Raw genomic sequence first — 23,629 nt, 5'->3', positions numbered from 1 at the left:
AATGCCTCCTAAAACGACACATATGAGCGTTTCCCATGATGGTCCAGTGACAAGTGACCGAACCTTTACTACATTACGTAGGTCATGACATTAAAATCAGGGTTAACATTGTGAAATGGTTGCAGCTTGGTTAGGTTTACGCAAACATAGTGGTTTGTACGTTATTTAAGTCATGTGATAGAAGCTATTTAACTTAAGCTCAATAAAACCTAACATTTACTTGGTTTCACATGAAACGCCATTTCCATACATCCACCTTCTTATCCGGACTTTCTGGCTACCTATAATGTGTCACACGACTTCCTCCTTTGCTACTGTTGTACGCCCACTAGAGGTTGAAGCCACAACAACCGTTATGGTAAGCTACAGTAAGCTACCCGTTGGAAGCTTACTGTCATCCGGGATTTTACATCCTTAAGGCAGTTGAGCAGGGTTTTAAAGCAGCATGGGTCACCAGATTTTAACAGAAGTATTGCCTGCAATGCTTTAAGTTTGGAAAAACTAGGTGCCAGTACTGCCTATGCACATGCTGGCGTGTGTATAGAAGGTACAACCAGTGTTAGTCTCAAATTGTTTATGCTAAGTATTAACTTGTCAATATTCATCACCATTAATGCAGAACAACTTTTGCACACACTTGGATAAAAAAGCACTAATTTTTTCCCCTGCTCTGTCTTCGCTGGTGCAAAAGGCAGAAAAGAGTACCGGCAGTCTGTGAAATAGTAAAATTGTAGAAGTTTCGTTACCGCATACAAATGAGCAGTGTTGGGCAAGTTCCTTCCAAAATGTAATACATTATAGATTACTAGTTTACATTTGAGAGTAATTAGTTATGTTACAATATTGCTGTCTCTGAATTGTCATGCTTTACATTACTTTTGCATTCATTTTGAGTTACTTGCACCGCTATTTAATGGGCGCATTATTCTGATAGTAAGTGGTGCAGCAGAATAACGTCATTGATTACTTGAATCCCCCAACACTCCAACAGGATCTGTCAGGATGAACTGACAGCAGCCTCTCTGATCATGAAAGTAGAAAACTATTTACACATGATGCAGCTGGGGAGCTACCGTCTTGTTAAGAGGAGCCGAGCTCCCCCATAGTTTGCTTCCTGCCTACAATCTCAACCGATTCCCGCAACAGGAAATAACTCTCATGGATTTGTTTTTCTGGTGCCAAAATGTTTCTCGGTGTTGGCAAATTATTTAAAAAAAAAATTAATTTGGGGTTAAAAAGTGTTGGAACACGCATTACTGAGATTGTAACGGGTACAATATTAGTGATTTTTATTTTAGTGTTGCGTTACAGCAAAAAGCAATACACTGCGGATTAGTACCGTCCCACTTCAAGCACTGGCCTTCATATTACTGTGGTTGGAGAAGTTGTATTGTCTACCAAGAGCACAATGCAGCTTATTTAAAGGGAGACTAAGTATTCTGTAAAAGGATTGTTGATATTTAAACTAAACTGATACACCCCACCCTCAGAAGATCCCCCTAATTTCAATTCTCTGAGGTTAGTCCAGCTTTGAAACACCTTCACAGTTGCCTGGTCTTATAACTTTCTTCTCTGTTTATACTCTTCACATCTTTTCCTTTTTGCCTGTGTCTTGGCCATCTCTTCCTTTCATTGTCCCTGGAGTCCAGCACATATGATTTTGCAGGTGCACAGTCTGCCAAATAAGTAAATGGAAATGTATAGAACTACAGTATCTTTCCCACTGACCCCCTCCCCCCTCACTCCAGTGCACCAGCACTAACTGTTGCTGATTGGCTGGAACAATGTTGTGTGGCAATGTCCACACCACTTTCTTTGTTTTCCATTTACAGAACCAGGGCTGTGTAGGAAAAACTGTTTTGTTTCTTTCAGCGCACACACAAATAGATCTAGCAAACCGTGAGGAAATATGCGCAGAATTAACAAAAAGTGTATTAGATCACAATCACTTACTGTACCTTTAAGGACAATAAAATAGGGACTAATATGGACCCTTGTGGCACTCCACAAGAGAGATGCAGAGGATAAAAACCAGGGGGCTGCTTTATTTTCTCACACCTGTTTTGTGTGAAATTTCTCTGTAGCTGGTTTTACAGTCGAACCACACAGACTAATGACAGACATATCGTCTATGAAGATTCTCAGTCATCCAGGTCATAGTTATCCAACGAGGGTTAAAATGAAGGGCTAAAAAGTGGGGCCGTTATCCCGGGTCATCGATACCGCTGGTTCGTTAGTGTTCCTTGGTGTTGTGACGACAGTCGTTACAGTCGTTGAGACTACCTGTGGCCAAGACTGAACGACCATCGTTGGTATCTTCACCTGAGGCCAATAGGTTACGTTTGTTGAGTTTCGCCACCACTTATCCCCCACTTACAATGCTGTCCTTTCATCACTTCCGAGGAAACTCAACAAACGTAACCTATTGGCCTCAGGTGAAGATACCAACGATGGTCGTTCAGTCTTGGCCACAGGTAGTCTTAACGACTGTAACGACTGTCGTCACAACACCAAGGAACACTAACGAACCAGCGGTATCGATGACCCGGGATAACGGCCCCACTGAGGTTAAATAGCTGAGTTTCCCTGCCAGTCAGTCAGAACTGAAGAAGTCCTTTGGATAAGGGACGAAACGTCTTCCAGTAGCTTCAACCAAGTCCAGTTGCCCTTCATTTTAACCCTCGTTGGATGACAGACATATCATTTCAGTAAGTTCACCAAAACTCTTTAGTGCTGACTAACACAAAACCAGTTAGAAAAATTAAAAGCTCTTTCTTCTTCCTTGAAATTTGACATTTGGAAATTTGAGGGTAAAGTACCCAGTGAAGGGTTTCACTTCCTCTTGTTAATAACTTCACTATCTTTACTAAGTTCTATCTATGTGATCTTAATCTCTTTTGTCTTACTTCCCTTTATATATATATATATATATATATATATATACAGGTGCTGGTCATATAATTAGAATATCATCAAAAAGTTGATATTATTTCAGTACTTGTATGATGTATACATTCATTCCACACAGACTGTATTCCTTTTAATTTTGTTGATTATAACTGACAACTAACCCCAAAACCCCAAAATCAGAATCTCTGATCTTGGTAAAATTAGAATATTGTGAAAAGGTTCAATATTGAAGACACCTGGTGCCACACTCTAATCAGCTAATTAACTCAAAACACCTGCAAAGGCCTTTAAATGGTCTCTCAGACTAGTTCACAATCATGGGGAAGACTGCTGACTTGACAGCTGTCCAAAAGACGACCATTGACACCTTGCACAAGGAGGACAAGACACAAAAGGTCATTGCTAAAGAGGCTGGCTGTTCACAGAGCTCTGTGTCCAAGCACATTAATAGAGAGGCGAAGGGAAGGAAAAGATGTGGTCGAAAAAAGTGTACAAGCAATAGGAATAACCGCACTCTGGAGAGGATTGTGAAACAAAACCATTCAAAAATGTGGGGGAGATTCACAAAGAGTGGACTGCCGTATGCAAGACATGGGTTTCAGCTGTCGCATTCCTTGTGTCAAGACACTCTTGAACAAGACACAGTGTCAGAAGCGTCTCGCCTGGGCTAAAGACAAAAAGGACTGGACTGCTGCTGAGTGGTCCAAAGTTATGTTCTCTGATGAAAGTAAATTTTGCATTTCCTTTGGAAAGTGTAAAGTTTCCACTTTTCTGAGGTCCAAGGTCAAAGCAGGAAGCACTTCAAGCTTCCTGCTGCTGACCAACTTTATGGAGATGCAGATTTAATTTTCCAACAGGACTTGGCACCTGCACACAGTGCCAAAGCTACCAGTACCTGGTTTAAGGACCATGGTATCCCTGTTCTTAATTGGCCAGCAAACTCGCCTGACCTTAACCCTATAGAAAATCTATGGGGTATTATGAAGAGGAAGATGCGATACGCCAGACCCAACAATGCAGAAGAGTTGAAGGCCACTATCAGAGCAACCTGGGCTCTCATAACACCTGAGCAGTGCCACAGACTGATGGACTCCATGCCACGCCGCATTGTTGCAGTAATTCAGGCAAAAGGAGCCCCAACTAAGTATTGAGTGCTGTACATGCTCATACTTTTCATGTTCATACTTTTCATTTGGCCAACATTTCTAAAAATCCTTTTGTATTGGTCTTAAGTAATATTCTAATTTTCAGAGATACTAAATTTGGGATTTTCATTAGTTGTCAGTTTTAATCATCACAAGTAAATGAAATAAACATTTGAAATATATCAGTCTGTGTGTAATGAATGAATATAATATCCAAGTTTCACTTTTTGAATGGAATTACTGAAATAAATCAACTTTTTGATGATATTCTAATATATATATATATATATATTTATATATTCAGCATGTATGAGACATTTATGTGTATAAAACATTTAAAACATGTTCAAACTTAATTCTTTTATCATGGATTAATCACATTGATAGATTGAGTATTTTTCTGTCCCTTTGTTCAACAGGGAGCTCAAGGAGAGCAAGGAGATGCCGGAGTACCAGGGAAACAGGGACCAAAGGGCCTGCAGGGCCAGACTGTGGGTACACACGTACACACTCAGAGTGAGAAAACAAACAGTAACACAGTTTAAGATAAGATAAGGTAGACATTATTGATCCCACACTGGGGAAATTTACTTTTTACAGAAGCTCCAGATAAAACACAACACAAAAGATAAGAAAGTACACATTAAAATACACATTACACACAGGACGAAATATAAACAGCTATAAATAGTTTAGAGATAATAGAGACAATAAAAATAGGGCGTGGATATACAAACCTGTAGATCAGCTATTAATAGAAAGAAAATAAATATTCATATTTCATTGGATATCAGACGTTACCACAAAGAACAACTTTAATATAATCTGAATTTAAGTAAGACAACCTAGTACATTTAAAACACAATAAAAATGTAAATAGAGAAACAATACATAATTAAAATGGTGGATTATTAGAACCACTCATACAGGTTCATACTGAACATTGAGAGGTACAGTAAAATAATAATCTATTTTAAAGTGAACTGTGATGACGTGAAGACTAAACATGTAAACATGAGTCAAAAACACAAATTACCATACAGAAACTTTCTTATTTGTTTCTTTATTTGGACAGCTTGTGTTAATGTTAATCAATTTTTATTAGCCAGTTTGGAGTTTGTGTTGCTTCCTCTGGAGCTCCATACAAGTTTTAGGGGACTTATTATTGTTAAACTGCGAAACATTTTGACACCTCTAGTTTAAAGCGTAAATCATCATTAGTTTGCAGGTTAGCTAATGTGACGAGTTTGTTTTTCTTCCAGGGGGCCAAAGGTGAGACTGGGCCAGATGGTGAGAAGGTGAGACATCAGACTACTGCGTTTTTCTTTTAAAGCGGAGACCTTTTGCTACTTTTCCACGTCCCGTCCAGACGGTGAAAACGAAGACCTAAAACGGAGTAGTTTGGAAATGCTGCCGACCCCGTTTTGTCCCAGTTCGTTATTGGTGCATGCAAAAAAATCTGGTCTGATTCTTTGTCTGTATTTCTTTACTCTTTCGCCAGTCTGTAACTACGTCTGCTTCAAGTTTACACCGGCACATGCATGCCCAGTGTACCTGAACGGCCACTAGATGTGCCTTTTCGGGGACAAGCTACCCAATAGTATATAAAGTAATTAAAGTGATCAATACGTTCATGCATCAACAATTAAAATCCAATTATACATATAATATGTATAATCTGAAATGCAACATTCTGCTTTATAAATACTATTACTTTTGGTATTTTCAGTATATTTTAATGCCTATTTATACTGTTGTACTTAATATGTAAACTTTTGAATCAGGACATTCCCTTGGAGCAGAGTACGTTTACGCTGTAGTACTGCTTCTTTTACTAAAGGAAAAGATGTAATTACTTGTTCCACCGCAGGTCAGCTCTGCATTTCAAGAGAGTTTCCGAAACTTACAGTGGCCACTAGCTGCCACACAGCGAGCCTTTTGGGAAACAAATTAAATAGCTTGAATCTGAGGGAACGCAAAAAGTGAATAAAAAAATATGTATGATTAACTAATATATAAGATGGAAAATGAGAATGGTTCAGACTGAGAATCAAATCAGACTTTTATCTACTGTTCAGTTTGAAATTATTAAATTACATAGTTGCATGTCAAACGCTCATGACCTACATTAAACCCCAGACGGGAGTTTCCCTTCGTCTGTTGACTTCTTTTGTACCTCTTGTTGGTCCTGTTTCACAAGCTGATTGTTTACTATAAGTCAGCTGTGTGTTCTGTGTAATCGGAGTAACACACTTCGTGCAGTCAGTCAGCTTCTGTTGTTGTTTCAATCACAACTTCCTCTTTCATCACATGTGGTGGTTGGGTTTTTCCTGCAGGGTGCAACAGGAAAGAAGGGCATTAAAGGTATAAAAGGACAAAAGGTAATTCACCTGTTTACAGTCTGATGATGAAATTCCCCATGTAGTATTTATCTTCCTCTTTCCTCACTGGCTGGGCTTTACTTACTGTTTGCTCCTCCTTCTTCTGCTCTTTCAGGGAAGCAGGGGTGACCGTGGAGACAAAGGACAGGTGGGTTCTCTATTTATTTAAAAAGATTTTACCCTGACGTCATAGAAATACACACACAGCTAATGCAAGTAAAGAGTTTCCAATGCATGCTTCATCTGATGCCTGGTTTTACAAAATATTACAGAGCACAAACAGGTCAAACAAAACTTCTTTCTGTTTGGAGATGTTAAATGATAAACTTCAGGTTCACCTGTCCAAACTATGGACACTCGAACATCAGCTGCCACATGTGATAGTTGAACACGTGCAATAATTTGGTGCTATAACACCCGGCGCTCTTCCAGGATGGCTTTCGAGATCATCAATGAGGTCCAGCAACACTGATGTCAGGGGTCAGGTCTAGCTCTCAGTCCAGTTTATCCCAGAGGTGTTGGATTAAGGTTGAATTCAGGGCTCTGTGCAGGCCAGTCAAGTTCATCCACACCAAACTGGGAAAACCATTTATTCATGGTCCTGGCTTGAGCATGCTGAAACGAGACAAACACACACTGTTGACACAAAGATGGGAGACCTGTTTGAAGTATCGCTGCACGCTGGAGCTTTTAAGATTTCCCAAGATAAAACTAACCAGACCCAAACCAGGAACAACAGCCTCAGAACAAAAGTTTGGAGTGTACACATACTTTTGGCTAAACAGTGTAATTAAATCAGTTTCCATTCATCAAACATACAAACTTTGCTACAAAACACCTGATTGTGATCTGAAATGTTCATGACATCAAACAAAACGTGTTCCTTGCAAAATAAAAGCTGGAGGAACTGATCTATTTAGCTTCTAATTACTAAAGACTTAGAAAAAGTCTCTAAACGATCAAAATAATAATCATTCGGCCTCAGATTAGATTTGAGTATGATTAAGTATACAAGATAAGTAAGAATTTGTTGTATAATATGTAAAAGAGACAATAATTACATTTGAATATAGTTTACTCTTTAATTCTTCATCCTTAATTTCATTTCTTCTGTCCGACAGCGTGGACCGAAAGGTGCAGTTGGACGTGACGGCACCCCCGGCCCTGTTGGACCGCCCGGCATCCCGGGTACCAGAGGGGAGCGCGGTATGATCGGTGACCTGGGTGTCAAAGGCCGAGCGGGACCCAAAGGAGTTCCAGGCCCTGCTGTGAGTAACAGTCTGTAATAGCTGCACACTTTGAAAACCAGTGGACTGCCTTCAGTGTACTCACATTTAGTCAGGGTGCCACATCATCAGTGTGTTTACGCTGCATTTAATGTCACAGCACTTTTTAATCTTTTGACAAGATCACAACAATAAAATGAGTTATGTCTTGGCCACGTGAGTTAAAATGACTAGTAAAGTGAGTAACGTTGCTGGGAAGGAAATAACAGTATCAAAAGGTGTTTCCAAGCACATTTTGAATCCTGATTTTAAGACTCAGTGGACGACTAATCGACTTGTTAAAGTTGGTGTTGCGTTGCAGTGATGTAGAGAAAATGAGCCCGAGCGGTCTCTGTCCTGCAGGGTCCTGGTCTGACTGATGAGCAGGTCCTGCAGCTCTGCAAAGGCGTGGTCACGGCCCAGATCTCCCAGTACGCCTCCTCCATCCGGGCCAAGTGCTCCCAGGGCTGCCCCGTCAACAACCGGACACTCATCGGGCCCCCTGGAGTCCCAGGGCCAATGGGATCACCTGGCAAACATGTAGGTCCCACCACCTACCTCACAGCTGCGACGCTGGAGAGGATTTTAGTTCAGTTCTCCAAAATGTTTTACAAAAAATCCCCACATGAGTAATTCATTTAAACAGACAAAATGTGGTGGTTGTCTGCTGCAAGAAGATGCTGACCACCACAGTTTATATACAAACAAGGTCTTCTTATGAGAAGAAAGCTTAGTAACGAGTCAGATATTAGAAACTCAAGCTTTTCACAGTCAGTGGTATTTACATACAATATGTTTAAAAAGATTGCACTTTGTCTATGTGTGTGGATGAATATATACGGTCAAGACCGCCCAAACCGAGACAAGACCAAGACTTTTAGGGGCTGAGACCAGTCAAGACCAAGACCAGTTTCCCACATTGCATGATACACAATAAAATGTGGAACGAGACCATAGGTACTTACATTGATCTGAAAGATCCACATTCCCATTAAACAAACACTAAGAGCTGGCATAAACTTAGCCATCTTTATTCAACACTCCTTTTCCATGTTTACCATTGCGGGAGTCGTTAATGGGAACAACACATATTTAATTAGGGTTATTGGTTGCATTTGAAGCAATAAGTTTTACGTCCAATCAAAGTTTGGATGTTAAATAAATGAGACAATGCAAAAGCAATTTATTGATATTCCCAAAGTTATGGTCTTGACTGGTCTTGAAAAAAAAATCCAGATTCCTCAAAGTCCGAGACGAGACCATCAGAAAGTGGTCTTAAGACCGGTCTCAAGTACTACAACACTAATATACAGTACCTATATTCTTTTTCTATTCTGCTTTATGAAAATGACTTTAAAAAACACAGTATGCACTGACTTTTTACATTTTAGATGATCATTTTGCAGTAATACCAGAGGAGAGTCATGATAATCCTGATACCATTGTTATCACACCATGATACACTCATATCATAAATTACTACTGTGACTTCCTGCTCAACCTGAAGTAAGGATTAATTGGATACCATCTGTGCCTCCACCTATCAGGGTAAAGCAGGAAAACCCGGAGCCAAAGGAGCCAGAGGTGTTCAGGGTGACAGAGGCCTGGAGGGACAGAAAGGAGCCCAGGGTAACAGAGGTGAGATTAGACCTTCATATATCCAGTAATCCTCTGAGTATATGATATATTAGACAAAACGTTAAATGTCGGGAGGACATTTATTTTATAAAACATTTCCTCAGATTACAAATTTACGTGCTTATTATACTTTTTTAAATATTTAATACTATTATACTTTAAATTTTGTGAAATATGTTTTTTGAACTCAAGGGTTAGGGTTATTTATTTATTCCATTTGTCTGTTTGATTCTTGTCTTGGACTGAAACATAAATATAGTGATGTTTTCTTTATCTAACGTTTTGTTATCTTTGACATCCTGTGTGTTACTACCCTCAACAACAGACCACAGAAGGAATATTTGGTTATTTCAGGCGGCAAATAATTAATTCAAGCAAACAAATTTAACAATTCAACAGTAAACATGACTAAATTTAGGGCGCAGAAGAATAATTTTGAACACATAAATAAGAACACTGAACTAATTGATCAGAAGTGTTCCTCTGACAGCTCCCGAGCTCCTCCACCATTTACAGCTTCAACAGAAAAAGATGAGTTCTGTAGTTTTGTGTCCTGCGAGTTGCAGCTTTGTGTTTTTCTCAACAGGTCCAAAGGGACCTAAAGGCCTCGCAGGTGATCCAGGTAAAGGCCTGCCTGGACTCGACGGACCACAAGGCATCCGAGGTGCGACACTGTTCTTCTCCACACTCTTAATAACTTAACATCATTCGGATTTGAGGAAGCTGCTGGAGATTATCTGTATCAGGATGATTCATGGTCACAGTTTAGTTTGTGCTGCTGGTTCCTTAGAAATCTGAACAGGGAAGTGAAAATGTAAACTACAACCCCTTTCGAAGAATTTCTTTTTAAATTCCATTTTATTTTTTCTACATGAATAAAACAACAATTGAAAAATTAAATAAAACTCTATCCTGCTACAATATTAGTGCATTACAGTAGTTAGCTGGTAGGTGGAATGTAAATATTTCGCATTGACATTTTTATGATTTTTAACCCCCAAAACATCCTAATTCTATTTTTACATCACTTAATGTAGATTACAAATTGTGCCAGACCACATATAGAACTTTTTAGAAAACCCATAATAACAATATAACGTTATAACCGTTTGTTTTTTGTAATAAGGTACTTTTTACTTCTGAAATTATTTTGTGATATGTACTTTATCAAAATCGAGGGACATTTTGTGCCTTTGTTTCACTGTATTATTCACCTTGTTTTTCTACAGGCTTATGTGTTTTATAATTTCCTCTCCGCAGGTTTGCCAGGTCACCCGGCAGAACCCAAGAACGGCATGGAGGGTCCCCGAGGTCCCCGTGGCTTCCCTGGTCCAGTCGGCCAGCCCGGCATGCTCGGGGTCGCAGGCGTGCCGGGTTTTTGCGAGGCGCGAGACTGCAGCATTCATGCGCCGGTGATGCGCAAAGAGCAGGGTCTGGTGAAAGGGCCCGTCAGCTCAAAGATCTGAACACGAGCGACAAGGGCCTCTGTGAGATTACAGAAGGTCTTGAGATTCACCTGGTGGCAACTTCACCTCATTGAATTCCAGCTGACGTTAGAACTGGGTTAAAAAAAAATGTCTTAAATTTATGACACTAGTTTGTTTAAAAGCTGCAAATGATTCTGTCTCTTATTGACTGTTGTTGAAAATGTCAGTGGACCAAGTAAAGAACCGCAGGGCGCTCCGCTAGGCAGGAAACTGCAGGATTGAAACCAAAAAAGACTTTTCAGTCTGAGCCGGCTGCAGGTGAACTTTTGATATTTTAGAGGTTTCATACATCAACAACACTGTAACAGTTTCACATGGTACAATTGTATCTGATATTTTTAATTCGATTTTTATAAAAAGGCTAAATGATTCCCCTCTGAATCCTTTCCCTTGTTTAGTTTTCTCTGGTTTAATAAACAAAAACTAAAGAATGCCATGTAAATATCTTGTAAAGTTATCTCATATCCATGTACTGTGCTCTGGAATATGTTTCAGATAAACTGTCCGATGTTTTTTAAGCTGAGTCTCCAGTTTGTTTTAAGTGTTCATTAAAGAGGTTGTGCTTTTAATCCTGAAAATAATATTCTGGAAAAGATCCAGTTTCCAGACTTCTGACCTTCTCAGATTGTTTCAGCATTTAAAATAGAAATGAAAAACTATATGACAGTTCATTGTGATGATCACAGTAAAGCAGTAATCTAACAAGATACTTTATCCTTCAGACTTATTAAAAATATAAATTATTTAAAGTATAAATAACTGTTGAATCAGTGTTTCCCATTAATTATCGAGACTATGGCGGCCCACCACAGTCTAATTTGTTCCGCCATTGTTTCAAAATTAACCGAATATATATTAACATTAAAGACTTGGTGAATGTAGTGCGAGGATGGAGGATACACATGTGACAAAGTCCGGTTTTCAAAATAAGGTCTTAACACAACGTATACAATATAGAAATAAGACTAATTGGATTATATTCATAGAAGTATTAAACATGTTACACGTGTCCATTAAAAGTAAAATATAATGTTAGGGAAATTACTCACAAATTATTCTTTGATTTTGGGTTGCTGGAAAAACATTAAATAAATCAGTTGACTTTTTTGCTGTTTCATCACCATTCATAGCTGTACAGTGTCTTTATGATCAAATTGTTATAGGGCACAAAACTGTTAACAACAGTGCAAAGTTTTTCATAGATCTAGCCTCTTTATTTTGCTTTTAACGTGCACCAAATTAATGCACTTAACTTTAAAATGCACAAATATTTCTATCGGGTGGGAATGCCCTGAACCCCCCCCTGTCCACCCACCATAATCTCATAAAATCCTGCGGGTAACACTGGTTGAATATCATGAATTTTAACTTTAACTTTTCAAGATACTTAAAATTTCTTAAAAATAGTAACAGAAAATGTTTTTGCTTTCAAAACTTTTAAGTAGAAAAATCTCACAATTATACAAAAATCTAAGGAGTTTACAAACGTTTTCATGGCTTTGTGAGGTAAAATAGTTATATATAAACTTTTTACTGTTAAATGTATCACCAAACATATCAGAATCTCATCATTAAAATACATTATGAGTCAGATTGAAGAGAAGCTTTAAAGAAAAACATTTATTGATTGAAGACATGAGAGCAGCAAACAACAGAGATGCACATATAGTAAGTTTTGTCCTTTGTCCATATATATACTGATTATAACTGTATAGATGGATTACAGTACAACTTTTTGGCAGATTTAAGAATCTGCCAGGGTTTGGTCAGGATTAAAAATGCATTAACATTTGTATAAACATCAGTGCTGGTTTCACATTTTTCAAGTAAAAATCACATTAACACCAAAAAGTTGCAAAACAGATATGAAAATATTTTGCCAGCAGCAGATTTTGGACTATGAGAACTATTTTATGGCAACTATCAAGAATTACATATATAAAACTGAATACAGGTTTAAAAAAATCCACTTCCTAGTCAAAAAAAACAACAACACAATTTAAACTTGCATATTGATGCCGTGGATCAGTTCTTGGTTTGTTTAGAGAGAGCGTACCTTCAGTGTACCATTTTCAGTAGTTTTAATTGGGGCATTATAATTATTACAGCCTTTCGCATTTGACACTAAAATCTAACACTAAAATGCCTAAACATTAGTAGAGTTCCTGTCACTTAAGATCACGGGATGCTTAATGCCAAATTTTAGTGATTTGATCAATTTTTAAAGGTCAAAGACAGTCATGGAGCAGGAAGGAGCATCATTAGGGACTAAATACCTAAATTAAAAGCCTTTAATAAAAATAGATTGATTTGAATGTCAGATTTAATACAAGGACTAACATAAACTAAAAACCCTGGAAAAACTACAGATATCTGCACAATACCGCCAATTTATTTTCAAACAAAAAAAGGATCAGCAGCATTTTAAAACTTCGTTTTAGGTGATCGGATTTGAATTTTTAGTCTGGGTGGCAGGTCTAAACGTAGCAAAAGTGCTTCATATGAAAAATTTAAAATGAAAACGTAGTAGTGTCGATTTAGCCTAATTCAACTAGACACTGATCACTTCATTAGAATGATAATACTGATGTGTTTCATTAAATGTACCGAATTATTTTTAAAGTGATGGCAATAGATGTACAGCAGAAACAAGACTGTGATATAAAAGAGAGAAAATAAAGTACAAACAGTGAAAGTGCATGTTTAGCAACCTACACAAACATAGAAATAGCTTATAAATACATATGTTGAGTTTCTTGAAAGTGCATAGACAGTGTATTACATAAGAATGGAACAGACCACCTGTTCAATTCATACTCCAAACAAATATGGGGCAGCATATCTCCAGAAAGTTCTACTAAAGTAACTACTGCTAACTGTAGCTGCCGTTAGCTGGTTAGCTCAGTTAACGGCGAGCCCTGAGGTGTTATGAGCCCGACATGGCCTTTTGAGGTAGAAAGTGGTATTACGAGGTAAGACAGGCCGGGGGCTAGCTTGTTAGCATGCTAAGTGCAGTAGTTATCTCTCCACGATACAGATGTCATAGTTCATTTTTGAATGTTTTAAACTAAAACTCATGCATAAAGATAATTTAACATCCATTAGCAGCGTTAAGTAAAGTGGGAACAAACTGGTTAATAAATAGAATAATGTTTGGATATCTGTTCCATATATTTGAATAATGCAATACTACTTGGGTTTCCAGCTGATGTGAACATAAATGGAAGATAGTTAGATAGATAGATAGATAGAAAATTTCTCAACTATGCGGCCAAAAATACAATTCCCCTCTTCATATTGTGTTTGTGGCATTAAAGCTGCATTAATTTGTGCCACTTTAGCTTATGATTGGGTGCTCTTTCCTGCTCCGACACCATTTGACCTTCCTTCAAGTACAATTGTGACCCTGATATGTAGTAAAAGGACATTTTTCAGTGCAAAAACAAAGTTGTCAGTGCTTTCTATTTACCTATATTCCCTTCATTTATTCCTTCCCACTAAAATACAAAGATGAGACACCTTCCCCCTATATGTTTCCTTTGGCAGATCTGTTGCAGCTGTAAACTGATTGTGAGTTAGTCACCTTAGCAGAGAGAAATGTGTACGGCTATTTTGAAGCTGTCCCCATAATACCTGGGCACCTAACATCACTCTTTTGTAAACATAATGTTTTTGCGTGTCTATCAGCTGCATGTAAACACTTAGGGTCCAATTAAAAAATCGATCCTATGACACCAACATCTCTTCTTTTTTTTATTCCCCGGCTGATGGTTCAGGAATTGTTTTTATTCCCCATACTTTATACTATTTTTTTTTAAACAGTATTGTAAAAATCACAGGACTCTTCCCCCTTTTAGTAGTACATAAAACAGGATTGACTAATTGTTTCTCGCCAAAGTAAGTGTTACATGGTCTGTACTTATCTAGCATCTTTCTAGTCTTTGGACCACTCTTAAAGTGCGTTCACATCGAAAGCAAATCCAGCGTTTTGGGGGGCTTGATTACATACAGCGTCAACGCAAAGACACGAATTCCTGCGAATTCGCTCCGGGCGGCGCGAAACAGGCGTTTGTCGTGGCATTCGCTGGTTCGTGTGAGTTCAAACGTGATGTTACGAAAGCCTATCAGCGGTGAGATTGTTCAAACGTCACCTGTGGCTTCGGACTGTTGTTTGGAGAGGACCTGGCGAGCGGTGTAATGACAATCCGCTGCTAGAGAAGTGCTAAAGAATGGGGAAGTGTACGGGGAGCAGCGCTTCAGCTTTTGGACAAATAAACACCCGTAGTCGGTCTGGATTATGCTCTGACAACTACGCCATTTACCCGTGGGAGGAGATAGGAGTTAACTGCTTAATTAGCTTTTTACTTTAGTTTTTGGGATTACAACTCGATTTATCTTCACTCGCGCTTCTCGGCAGCGAGCTTCCGTGCACATCCGGTTCCACTGTTGTTGTTAGCGTCGGATGAGTTCTGCTGGACAACTACTTCATATTTATATAAAACTCGGACAAAGCTGGATGTTACTTGGAGAAAAGAAAGCGAGGAAGTTGAACTAACTGGTGAGTTCAGAAAATATGTGTCAGGTTGGCATAGCATAGCCCTGATCGATCCAAACTCCATTCAGAAAACAAAAATTTTAAAAGTTGTCGTCCTGCTAACTTGCTGACAGACCTGACAAAGTATGAATTCATATGTCTAACAAAACGGCATCATATTTTAGTTATTTCAGCATTAGTTTGATCTGTTTATTGCAATTAAATCACTGCAAAGTGTTTACTTTGGGTTCATATAGCTGTAGTATTTGCAGGCTGTGTTTATTTGCTTGTGTGTGAACACTCAAAATGTCCAGCGGTCAAACTCGCGCAAGTAAAGCAAGGTGAATATTAAATTAGCTTTCAGTGTGAACACACCTTTACACTACATCACATTCACCCATTCGCCCAAATTCATACATAGTGGCAGAGGTTCAAGGTGCCAACGGAAATAACATTTAAACACATTCACACACTGAGAGCAATCTGGAGCAATTTGGGGTTCAGTATCTTTCCCAGGGACACTTTGACATACAGCCAGGAGGAGCTGGTGGATCATAGTCGTTAATCTTTTGTAACATGGAAAAAAAATGCCCTAAATAGCTCCTCCCACTTTGCAACTCTATTGTGGTCCCTAAATGTTGACTGTTCAGTTAGCTAATTGGTACCTAAGAGTTTATCTGAGGTAAAGGTGGTATCACCTGATCTTAGAAGAGCAGCTTTGCTCTGTGAACTCAGAGGGCTGCATATACAGTGTTTTGGCAGGACTGATGGAAACATTGCTTTTAGTATAAGTGTATTTGAATCAATAGATTTTTTTTGATGAGTAGCAGCATTAATATCATATCATATTTAAAGGATTAACAATAAGGGACAAAACTTGATGTGCATGATTTAAGCTTTTTGCGATGTGCATATGTTCATGCATAAGTGATTTGATAAATATATTTGCTTATAAATGCGTATAAATATAAAGTATAAAACCAGTTTACCCATAAAAAACACTGAAACTTCACTTCATGTCAAGGCAGTGAAGGGAAATGTCTTAAGAAAATAGAAATGTCTATATGAATATATATCACTATGTCTACTAAAGGCCATAAAAATTTCTTCCTACAAGTAAAGTGCAGAGAACGGCCAGCAAAAGCAAAGAAATACAGTACAGTACAGTCGAGCCTGTACCATGATAGCAGCATTACACTCAGACATCACCTGGTCTCAGTCTTGATCTTATGATCTTTTAGATCATTTATCCGATCGTTCCCACAAACAATGCACCGATCACCGCTGCCAGCAGCACCAAACAAATGGACCCTGCAGCAACAAAAATAAGTATCCTCACTAACAGGTCAGAATTTCCCTTAAACAGTCAGACAATACTTCATGAGAATAGCAAAATTTAAATTGGTGTGTGTTTTTTATATGGCAGCTCTAACCAACACCTCCAATCTCGTCTCACTGATTGAACTCCAGGTTGGCTGACTCCAATTAGCTGTTGGAGAAGTCATTGGCCTAGGTGTTCATATACTTTTTCCACCCTGCACTGCGAATCTTTATGTCATTGTCACGTTGTCTATAAAAATAAGTGGACGTCACTCGTTGATTTGTGGACAACTGTTTAAAAAGCCTCGTGAGTTTGGCATTTTGGCCCTCGCCATCTTGGTTTTTTGGAACCAGAAGTGACCATATTTGGAGGAGAAGGTGCTTGGTTAGCAAGGTGCTTCAATAATTCATGTTAACTATTATTCATATAATCGTGCAGCTCTTTTAGACTTCAAATGTTATAGACCAAATGGATCACATTCTGATGAAATTAGACATTTCACCATGTTACAGCTGCTTGTTTGGTTGCAAATAAAATTCATATTATTATAAATTAATATTTTACTATGAAAAGTTACCTTGATCTTTTTGTAGCACCCAACAGACCCCAAAATCCCACAATCCTTCCCAAATCACTGTTTTATGTTTTTAAACTTGACACAGCAGTGGTAGTGAGTTTGCAGAAAACCTCCTGATAGGCCTAATGACTTAAAGGGATACTTTGCGATTCTTATCCAATACACTTAAATTTGGCGAATATTTCCTCATGGGTAGGTAGCTCTCTGGTTTTGTGTGCTCTGAAAAAAAATCCGGTTTTCCTACTGTAATGGGAATTCCAAACATTTTGCATGTAACCCTGGACTCTGTAATGTGGCACTGAATCTGTGTAAATGAAACAGTCAAAATATCTCTGTGCTCTGTGTTATCCAGACTTCAGGGACAACGTGTCTCTGTGGGACGATATGATTGACCCTAAAGCTGGATAAATAACAGGCTCACTGAGCTCTCCTCACTCATTCGAGCAAACGCACATGTGCAAATTTTCAGCTAAGGTCTGCGGTCATGATTTCAGTTAAATGCTAAAGTTGCTGTTACTCTGTGGGCCGCTGGCAGAACACCGGCTGCTTTCTGATAGGGCGCCGTCGTGCTGTTGCCGAGGCGACAAAAGTTTCGTTTTAGGGTGGACGGACTGTAACATTACAGAGTTGTTGGTTTCTTTGGCTTGAAATAATCCCATACTTTGGACACTTTCTTTTTGTCCCTTGCTGTTTTCTCTCTCTTCCCCCACTTTGCAAACAGCTCCATTATAATCACGTCGTGTTCACAGCATAAGCGCGATGTGCGACAGTAATAAATGTCCCTGCGAAACACTGTTCTGTATAGTTGCGTGGATTAAACGATGCATCGATGCAAAGAATTTGTGTCGAAGCATTTTATGAATCGATTTTATCGATGAATCGTTTCAGACCTAATGTTGAACAAAGGCTTTTGTAAAACAGCCCTGGGTCTGAAAACTGAGCACAAACAAAGCTGCTCGGAGCGAGCAGCAGCTGGCGGTGCCGCGCTTGGAGCAGTCGGAGAGAGAACGGAACAGCGGTACGTTCGGACATGCTTCTTAGCTTAACTTTAGCTGTGAAGATGACTGAGTAACAGCCACAGAAGGAAGGTCTGAGGAATTGTGAGACAAGGTATATGACCAGGCGAGGGGAAGACCTGTGTGGGGTTTCAATGCTGGATAAAGGAATAAAAACCGATGTTGAGGTTGCTCTGTTTCTGCTGGACAGGTGAGTAGGCCAGAGATGCTCACAAGTCTCTGAGCTAGCTGAGTCCAAGTCAAGTCTCAAGTCTTTGAGCTAGAGTCCAAATCAAGTCTCAAGTCTTTGAGCTAGAGTCCAAGTCAAGTCAAACTTCATAGCTATAAGGAATACCGTTAACCTGTTTTTTATTTACAGAGCATAACCATGTAATGTGCAATGCAATTATTGACGGCTTATTAAATACTTTAAGTCAGCACACTCCCCAGACTCTTAAACCCAGTGTAAAATTAACTAAATAAAACTGTGACGTTGCATAATCAACAATAAACCTGTAACCTGTTTTTAACTTACAGAGCACAACCATGTAGCCTAATGTACAATGCGTCTACAATTAATGACAGCTTATAAACTACTGTAAGGCAACAAACCCTGTTGACTCTTAAACCCAGTGTAAAGTTAACTGAATAATACTGTAAAGTTACATGGTCAACAATAAACCTGTAACCTGTTTTTAACTTACAGAGCACAACCATGTAGCCTAATGTACAATGCGTCTACAATTAATGACAGCTTATAAACTCCTGTAAGGCAACAAACCCTGTTGACTCTCAAACCCAGTGTAAAGTTAACTGAATAATACTGTAAAGTTACATGGTCAACAATAAAACTGTAACAAGTTTTTAACTTACAGAGCACAATCATGTAATGTGCAATGCAGCTTAAACTAGTCAACACATCCCCCACTCTCAAACCAGTGTAACGTTATAACTAAATAATAATAGGTAATAATAAATAATAGGCTACATGATCAGCAATAAACATGTAACCTCTTTCTAGCCAAGAGTAATAATTAACAGGCAGCCAGCAGGACGTAAATTATTACGTTGATCGATCACCACCAGTTTGGCAAGTAAACAAACGATCATTTATCTTTTCATAATAAACGACAGTCGGAGCAAACCTCCTGTAGGTCATAGCTGAAGCAAGAAGCAAGCTAACGTTAGATGGCCAATGCTGAGCTAAACATGTTTACTCACCACAGGTTATAAACGTATTTGCGTTCAGCGCGTCTTTGTTTGGGTCTTGTTTTATGACGTTTTAAAGCCAAAGTTTATGATGAATGGCACAGCAGCTCCTGGTGTTTGTTGTCCTCTCTCACGTGCGGTCGTGCAGCAGATGCTGTGTGTTACGTAGGCAGGTTGTAGGTAACGGAGGGAGGGAAGTTTCCTAAAAAGTAAACATTGTTCACGAGTCCCGCACCTCGAGTCCGAGTCGAGTCTGAAGTCTTTTGAGGACGAGTCTGAAGTCTTTTGAGGACGAGTCTGAAGTCGAGTCTGAAGTCACTGTGTGTGCGACTTAAGTAAATGTACAGTAGAAGTTACAGAGGCCGGTGAATAAAGACTGCAGCCTCTCAGGACTAAAGAGGAGCTCCTGTGTGTTGCTGCTAACTTTTGAATAAAGAGTGAAGGAGTTTAGCCCCAAAGTTAGCTTTGACTTTGGCCCTGGAGATAAACAGTTGCTCCTGTGCTTCCAAACTCTTATCAGTCACTATATTTTTGTACAAACTATTTCAAATAACTCACTAGTTTTTTACTCTGTTGTGTTTTGGATGCTGTGTTTGTGTGCTTACATGTTGTTTATTTGGTGATGTTTGCTTCAATACATATTTAAATATTGTCAGGCTTGTTGTTACACCTTCTACAGTGCTGCTAAAACATGCCCTCTTATTGAGGCTAACGTGCTCTCCTACAGCAGACTCTGTGGATTCTGCTATATTTCAGCAGTGTAGGACTGGTTACCATGGCAATGCACGTTCATGAGTTTGTTTATCAACAAACTCTCTGCAGAATCGCATAGTATCCCTTTAATGTGTTTGATTTGTGTTTGTTTCTGAGCGTGTTTTGGATCAAACATGTCATTTAAATTCACTGTTAGAAATCTGCGTATTGGTTCATAAACAGGACCCACCCTGATTTACTGGAGCCAAACGAGATTCAGAACAAAGCAGGCCGTAATGTCGGATCCTTGTCTCCTCAGCCACATTATTCTCCTGTAAATAGACGTAGAAGTGAAATTAGACATGAACCCAACAGTTTCTACAGATTTGATTTCGGCTTCAGTGTTTTCATTTAAGAGTTCATAAACTACGATAGTACTGGGTTTGGAAACCCTGTTAGATTACTGCTACAAATAAGTAAATAACACCAGTGTGCAACCTACATTGGTGCACACCATTGTAGTGTTCACATCAGCACATCCATCCAGCATCATCTGTCCAGTTTCAATCTTCTTGCAAGGGTGAATGCACCCTGATTTGTCGATGCCTTTGTAGTAAGCGATGGGCTACATGAACAAAACACCACAAACAAAAATCACTTTAAGAACAGTGAGTAAGCTCTTAAATGTACAAGTGTCCAAATCAAAGATTTAGATGGGCTCATTTTGGTTGCACTGATCCATATCACAGCTGATTTAACGGTTCCCTGAGGAGTGGATTTAAAATATATACTATAGCAAATGAAAGAAATACATTTGATATGTCTGTTAGACCTTAAGCACACACACACACACACACACACACACACACACACACACACACACACACAGTGATTTCTGGTAAAAAAAAACACTGAATGTAAACATAAAACTCCACAGAGCATCTTTAAATCATCGTGACCTGAATGGAACAAAGTCAGCTCTTCCACCCAAATGTAAAATATTTAATCTAAGTTGTGGCTGGCTTCTAGCAATGAGGATGACAGCGATTGGTCCGTCTTAAGTCTGAATGGAGTCACATTTTATAATGCTCTCTATAATTTCTGGATTATAAAATAAAATAAGATTTTGTGTTGGGGTTGGGTATCAGGGTGCAGAGCTGTCTGTCGCTATGTTTAATGCTAAACACAGTCACTATAAAAGAATACACTACAAACTGCTAAAATGTCAAAACTAAAGCTGTGTCTGAAACAACTCCCTCTGTCAATCCTTCACTAGTATAAATACATTAATTCCCTTTCTTTAATTAAGTAAAATATTGAGGTACTTACCTTAAATATGTCAATTGTCTGCTACTTTATACTTCTACTCCACTACATTTATTTAATAGCTTTAGTTACCAGTTACTGGATTGTACTGAGTGAACAGCGAACAGTACTATGGAGTAATTTTGGACACAGCCTAAAGGGCCTTTCAGACGCACCGCTGCTTATTTTGAATGTTTTGCACCGCGCCATGGTGGTTTGTTGCTGTGTTGACCAACATGCAGCGCACAGCTTGGCGTGCTTACAGGCATACTACGGTCAAAGTTCACCAACGTTTTTTGTGTTGAACCCAGCAGCCAGTGCAGAGCAAATTGCTTCCTATCTGAAAGGACCTTTAGAGTAAGCAGCCACGCTAACAGCTAAGTGAGGCACAGCATTAATGAGATAAATGCTAATGCTACCATGGCAGCATGCTCACAAAGGCGATGCTAACACGCTTATGTTTAGCAGGTAAAATGTTTACAATCTTTATTTAGTATGTTAGCATGCTAACATTAGCTAATTAGCATGAAACAGCATCAGTTCTGTAGGTATGTCATAAATCAAAGGATTGGACAAAATTTGACCTGATGATGGCCCTAGATGAAAAATCCTGAGGGGAACATAAATGAGCAAACATTGTGAGATAATTCAGGGAACTCTCATGTATAACCATAATTATAATGCTAAGTGAAAAAGACTTTGCATTTTTTGTGTAGGTAGGCTGTTTTCTAACCTTTGTAACTTGCACTTTTACACATGCCTTTTAACCATGATACACTTTTAGCTCATGTAAAATGAAATGGCAGTTTGCAGTTTTATTAAAGTTTTTGTAAAATGGTGGCAGGTTGGGCTTGTTTGTATCTCCCTTGAATAATAGTTAAAACACACAAATCAAATATATTTGTTGCATTGTCTTGCAGGGTGATGTTTTTTTTTACCTTGTTACTAATGTACCAAACGTTTTCACAGTGGTGGTTGAATGAAATGACAGGGTTTTCACAGCAGGAATAAGGAGAACTGCTCTCCATCACATCGGAGTTGGCCATCGCAGACACCCCAACAGCTGCTAAATACAATGAAGAAATATATTTGGCTCTTTATTTCTCCCTCGATTTGGTCAAAACATCAGATTTAAATCAATGTGGTCCAAAATATGCTTTTACATTTTTCATCAAGGCTATTTATTATTTTAACTTCTTGACAGTGATGAGGGAACACAAAACCTGAATGCCTCAAATGAATAAATCATCCATTACTTTAAATCTGTGCCTACAATCCAGTGCATTAAAAAGATGAGAAAATGTTTTTAAACTTCACTTGAGAGCTTGTTGAGTTTATTTTTATTCCTGTCTAAAAAAGCCTTATGTTGCCTGTTTTATAATGGTAATTCCTACTAAAAGCACTGAAACACTATCCTCACTCATAGTGGGGATTTCCTAATCTGAAATAATATATTTTTCCTTTTCAACAGTGGAAACTACCGCCGCGTAACGTTACACACGGCAGAGAAACCACGGGAAAATCCCACAGGGTGCTTTCACTATCGTACTGTCAATCATAGTATCACATCCGAATAACATATTATTTCATGGTTGAATTGTGTGCATTAGCTTGAGGCATCCAAAAACACAAGCATGGTACTTAAGTAATGTATTAAATAATGCGTTAGCGCAGCATCATGTCGGGCTGATGATGACCCAGCGTTTTTATAGCAACATTAGCCGTCAAGCTTAACAATGGCCATAAACATAGGCTATATATAACCAAATAGTAAACAAAACGCAGTCTTTCTAGACAGGCCCTCTACCATTTCCGTCAACGTTGGAGGCTTACATCAAGCGCCTGAACGTGTGCTGCTTGTGTATGTAACGTTAGTTAAGCAGGGATGCATTAACATTCTTCAGCTGACAGGTATTAAGTAACGGGCTCTGTCACAAAACAACAGCATCGCAAGACTCAAGTTACAGAGAAGAATCACTAGCTTTTCATGCAATATATTCAGTCGAGATAGCATAATGAGACTACTCACCAAAAAGAATAAATGCAACGTGGCCACGAAGCGCTTTCATCGTGGAGCTATTATCAACCACTATCTATTGCCGACTGACAATGACACTGCAAATAGTCACACTGCAACTCCCACTGCAACTCCCAGTTGTCACTTTGCTA

At 38.8% G+C, this 23,629-nt stretch overlaps 1 protein-coding gene across 1 annotated transcript in view; it reads left to right on the top strand.

Annotated features, from left to right (window-relative positions):
* The window catches only part of zgc:113232 (uncharacterized protein LOC541546 homolog), a 37,704-nt gene extending 26,358 nt beyond the window's left edge, over positions 1–11,346 (top strand). The window contains exons 18-26 of the mRNA XM_038712024.1: positions 4,475–4,546; positions 5,318–5,353; positions 6,392–6,436; positions 6,552–6,584; positions 7,558–7,704; positions 8,065–8,241; positions 9,249–9,339; positions 9,926–10,003; positions 10,600–11,346. Coding sequence (XP_038567952.1) covers positions 4,475–4,546; positions 5,318–5,353; positions 6,392–6,436; positions 6,552–6,584; positions 7,558–7,704; positions 8,065–8,241; positions 9,249–9,339; positions 9,926–10,003; positions 10,600–10,805 — 885 coding nt within the window. The 3' untranslated portion in view covers positions 10,806–11,346. The remainder of the gene's footprint in view (positions 1–4,474; positions 4,547–5,317; positions 5,354–6,391; positions 6,437–6,551; positions 6,585–7,557; positions 7,705–8,064; positions 8,242–9,248; positions 9,340–9,925; positions 10,004–10,599) is intronic.
* Positions 11,347–23,629: the final 12,283 nt, after the last annotated feature.

Source organism: Micropterus salmoides, unplaced genomic scaffold (genome assembly GCF_014851395.1).
Source record: "Micropterus salmoides isolate LMB-PRFRI ecotype aquatic unplaced genomic scaffold, ASM1485139v1 Ms_hic_scaffold_11, whole genome shotgun sequence".
Taxonomy (NCBI): domain Eukaryota; kingdom Metazoa; phylum Chordata; class Actinopteri; order Centrarchiformes; family Centrarchidae; genus Micropterus; species Micropterus salmoides.
The sequence above is the reverse complement of the archived record's forward strand: the minus strand, read 5'-3'. Positions and strand labels throughout refer to the sequence as shown.